Source organism: Engraulis encrasicolus, chromosome 20 (genome assembly GCF_034702125.1).
Source record: "Engraulis encrasicolus isolate BLACKSEA-1 chromosome 20, IST_EnEncr_1.0, whole genome shotgun sequence".
Classification (NCBI taxonomy): Eukaryota; Metazoa; Chordata; class Actinopteri; order Clupeiformes; family Engraulidae; genus Engraulis; species Engraulis encrasicolus.
The window spans coordinates 19,655,078-19,660,077 of record NC_085876.1 but is presented as its reverse complement, the minus strand read 5'-3'; the positions used below and the strand labels follow the sequence as shown (position 1 = coordinate 19,660,077).

The window sequence follows — 5,000 nt, the reverse complement described above, 5'->3', positions numbered from 1 at the left end:
TGCCGTCATTGGGGCAGACAGTGATAAAGGCTCTCAGCCACTCACCCATTTTAATCAAAGCAAACAAAGCGAAAGCAAACAGCAAGTGGAGTCTTGTGCTCTTGTGCTCACCAGTGTTGCCAGATTGGGCGGTTTCCTGCCCAATTGGGCTGCTTAGGATGACTGTGAGCGGGAAAAAATGAATTTTGGAGTAAAAAAAAAAAGGCCATAGAAATCAATAGAATTGGACGGGATTTAGTGCTTCCAGGCGGGTTTTGAGAATGTTTTGGGCTGGAAATAGTCTGCCTCATCTGGCAACCCTGGTGCTCACCCAGCCATTCTCTCCGGGCTCTGACTGCCGTCAACAGAGCTTAGACCTTTTTATTTTCTTGCTCTTGTTGTGGAGTGAGTGCGGTTGGTCGTTTGGTTGTTGTGGAATTTAGAGGTCACTTGTGTACAAGGCAATCCATCAAGATGGAGTCTCTTGCCTCGCCCGAGCGAAAGAAAGAAAACAACTGAATCGAAGATAAGCCCGTTTGAACACAGCGACTGTTGGAGCAGCTAAAGTGAAGTGAAACACAAATGCAATTGCCACCAAAATAAATACATGAATAAGTACTACTGCCCTACAAAGGCAAAGTGTTTTAACTTCATCATTTGCCAAAATTGAAGTTAGACTCCTCAAGCCTCCCTTATCTAGTGGCAAAGTCTTATGGTCCAAATGTGTCCTGTTTTAGAGATATTGAAAGGTCAAATTTGCAGTAACTACAATATTCAACCTAATACCAAGACTTTGAAGGCATTTTATTCCGTTTCAATGCTTCTGCAGTTACTGCACTTTGCCATTGAAGGGCAGACTACATACTGTCCATATATGAACAACAATACTGCAACAGAAACAAGATCCACATGAAGAGCATCAGTGGCAACATATAACAGCTGTCCTAATTTTCCACAGTAGAAACAAAAGGGCCCTCTGAATTGCACTACACACAGAGTAAAGCTGATCCCAAAAAGAGCACCACAAGAAAATCACAACAACAGCTCTCTTCCCCAAATTGCACTACATGGGGAACTTAGCCAGAGATGAGCTCCCTGGAGCTGTGCACAAAACAGCCTGAGTGCTGGAGAGGAGAGGAGAGGAGAGGAGAGGAGAGGAGAGGAGAGGAGAGGAAAAAAGAGATGAGTTGAGGAGAGGAGAGGAGAGGAAAAAAGAGATGAGTTGAGGAGAGGAGAGGAGAGGAGAGGAGAGGAGAGTAGAGTAGGGAGGAGGAGAGGAGAGGAGAGTAGAGTAGGGAGGAGGAGAGGAGAGGAGAGTAGAGTAGGGAGGAGGAGAGGAGAGGAGAGGAGAGGAAAGGAAAGGAAAGGAAAGGAAAGGAAAGGAAAGGAAAGGAAAGGAAAGGAAAGGAAAGGGTTTGGCTGGGGCATATTTCTCAAGAGAAGCTCTCTCTCTGTCTCTGTCTCTGTCTCTGTCTCTCTCTCTCTCTCTCTCTCTCTCTCTCTCTCTCTCTCCCTCTGTCACTCTCTCTCTCTCTCTCTCTCTCTCTCTCTCTGCCCTGCCCTATCCTCCCAGTGGGGACATCCCTATTAGGGAATAATGATGGATCAATCTATGCCTCCCTGCTCCCTAGTGGGAAGTCACAGCATGGTGCAACGAGCACGCTAGGGGAAGGGCTGGGTGGAGGAGAGAGAAAAAGAAAAAAAGACAGAAAAAGTCATGATTTCTTTATTAAGTCTCTGAGCCTGTCACACAGACAGCACAAAGCAGTCGACTCGAGCCGGGGCTGGAAGAGAAAAGGGTAACGGCTGAAAGAAAAGGGTGAAAGGACGCCTTCCAAATCGAAGCGAGAGAGCCAAGAGAGTCCCACACAAAGGGATGTCACAAAAGGCCATTGCATATGTGGAACTGCTATGAGGAAATATGTTCAAACTTCCTAATGGAACATGCAATATAATTTGTGAACTTCTGCGCCTTTTTTTCCTCTCCAAGGCATAAGGCCGCAGCAATAAATTCTCCCACAGCAATGCATTCTTAAGTAGCCATTAAGCTTCCTGGAATCATTTTCCCTCTTCTGTATGGAGTGAAGGCCCTCTGGCATTACATCACTTCCCCCGAGATACTTCAATGGGCCTAAAAGCATGTACAGTGCGATGTACCTCATAATGATTTTTTAAACATATCTTTACGGATATAAGGATAACTGTCTGAGAGCTAGCGAGACAATATTCAGCACAGCGGGATAACACTACAGCCATCAGTAGGTCTTTTATTTTACAGGGCGCAAGCCTGAACATTCGCCCTGCCTTGGCCTAACGGTAGGGCACTCAGGTTACTACGTCGGCAACCCGGGTTCGATTCCAACCCGGGTCATTTAACGATCCTTTCCCGTCTCTCTCTCTCCACTCATTTCCTGTCTCTCCTCCACTGTCCTGGGGAAAATAAAGGCAAAAAAGCCCTAGAAAATATGTACATACAGTATATAAAAAAGCCTGAACATTCAACCCTGAAACTACAGGACTAATCTAGATTACCGAACACATAGATACAAGATTGGATTACAGTATATCCCTTCATTGCAAGTGTACACGAGACACACGCTTGTAACAGTTACTGTAAAGAGCTGCCATGGTGGTTAGAGCGCTGGCCTTTACATCAGAGGGTTGCAGGTTCAAATCCCACCTTTACCAGCACCTTCAGCCATAGTTGAGGTGCTCTTGAGAAAGGCACCTAACCACACATTGCTCCAGGGACTGTAACCAATACCCTGCACCTAAATAACTGTAAGTCGCTTGGATAAAAGTGTCAGATAAGTGTAATGTAATGTAATGCTGTGATGTATAGAAAATATAGAGTGAGATTGTGGAACACAGAGAGGTAATACATCAGCCATCCTGTCACCACAAGCATGACAAATTTGCAAATTGGAATACGGAAATACATAAGTGGTCTCAAAGGCTTTTGTTCTTCCTAATAGTAAGATGCATATTTCATACATCACAAAGTAGCTTTGCAGAATGGGTTGTCAAAACAAAGATTGGTGTAGCAAAACTCCCACGGGTATAGGACGTTATCTTTGAACTGATCAATGATCAATAATCATCTTTCAAATTTGTCTGTGAATGACAGCGCAGCACTAGAACCAATAAAACCACATAAGAGACAAATGACAGATGAGTGCTGATCAATATCCAGAATTTTCTGGATCAGAAAACAACTCAGAATGACTCAGAATTCAAATTCAAATTCTTTATTGGAGGATATATATATATATTCCATTGTATTGCCTTTGTGGATGATACCTACCCTTAAGACACACCGCTCCACCAGTGGAACGCTCTAATAGTCACTGAAAAAAACGTAATTACTAATACAGTAATGCATGTATCTGTAATCAAAATGACTAAGTCGCGATGTGTTACGAAAGGCTCTGTGGACTATAATAGTAGTGTAATACTATAAGAGTATTACACTACTATTACAGTCCACAGAGCCTTTCGTAACATATTCCGACTTATTTTGATTACAGATAATATATACCAGGGGCCATGTTTTACTGGGCTAAAGTAAGTGACATTATTGCCAAGGCCTCATATATAGACAGTGCAAACATCGAGAAGGATATAAACCATATGCACAACTTATACGCAAAACTTCCGCACATGCATCCACGGAAGCTCTGACCAAAATGTGTATGCACAAAAAACAAGAAACAAGGTAAAAATCAGGAAGCCGGTGGGCTTCCCTGCCTGCACTCCACAGCACACAGTGCTCACTTCACAAAACGGAACTTCATTTATGCCTCACCAGTATGAGGGGTCATCTCCAAACAGCGCCCAAATGAGGCGAACCACAACCTGCAGGCTGCAAGCGTGGATTCACACAGAAATATTCGCGCTCGCTTAATGTGTCGGGGAGCATCGCAGCAGCCATTGATTGTCAATGGAGCTCGCTCATTGAACGCGGACGTCTACTTTCAAGGAGCATCGCGGACATATCCAGTCTGCCGCTCGCGGGGCCGGACATGCGCCACGCTTACACCGCTCTCCTGTGTGCAAGGCATGATGTGTTTTCATGTATTCTAACTGTTTCGGACTGATACCGGACACGTTAAGTGGCCGTCTCGCGCTTGCAGTGTGTAAGCACCGTAACAGTTACCCAAGCATGCTCTGACCAAAATGTGTCTAGTATGCGCAAAACACAGGAAAACGAATGGGCGAAAAATGAGAAAGTCTTCTCAGCTCTTCTCTTACCTGCCAGGCTGGTGGAGACGTTGACCTGCGTGTAGAAGCGCTTGTTGGGCAGCAGCTCGGACACCCCGTTCAGGGCCTCCACGGTGAAGGTGTAGTTGGCGTTGGCCAAGAGGTTCACTACCGTCACCGTGCGCTCCGTCAGTCCGCTCTGCTGCGGCACGAACCCCACGCTCGGCCCGCACGGCTCGCACTGAGTATCTCCTCCTCCTCCGCCGCTACCACCGCCGCCGGACACCGCCGTCGATGATGACGATGATGATGATCCAGTGATGCCGGACGATGAAGGAGTGACGCGTACGCAGCGTCGGCAGCCCACGCTGTAGGTCAGGTCGCCGCGCCCACCGGTGTCACTGGGGGGCGCCCACTCCAGGATGACGGTGGCCTGCTTTATGGTGTACACCAGGTTACGGGGCGGAGACGGGGGCCCTAGGGGAACAACGCACACACACACACACACACACACACACACACACACACACCAATAACACAGTTAGTTAGCTACTGGCCAGCATTATGGTGTAGACCATGTCCCTCGGCGGAGACGGGGTCCCAAGGGGAACAACGCACACGCGCACACACACACACACACACACACACACACACACACACACACACACACACACACACACACACACACACACACACACACACACACACACACACACACACACACACACACACACACACACACACACACACACACACACACATTATCAGCTGTACAAGAGACACAGCTGCACCAGTTTTAAACCCCTGGGGGTGCACGACCT

At 46.9% G+C, this 5,000-nt stretch overlaps 1 protein-coding gene across 1 annotated transcript in view; it reads right to left on the bottom strand.

Annotated features, from left to right (window-relative positions):
• Positions 1-5,000, bottom strand: part of LOC134436829 (ephrin type-A receptor 7) — a 309,492-nt gene that overhangs the window by 109,948 nt on the left and 194,544 nt on the right. Inside the window, exon 5 of the mRNA XM_063186179.1 lies at positions 4,231-4,656. Coding sequence (XP_063042249.1) covers positions 4,231-4,656 — 426 coding nt within the window. The remainder of the gene's footprint in view (positions 1-4,230; positions 4,657-5,000) is intronic.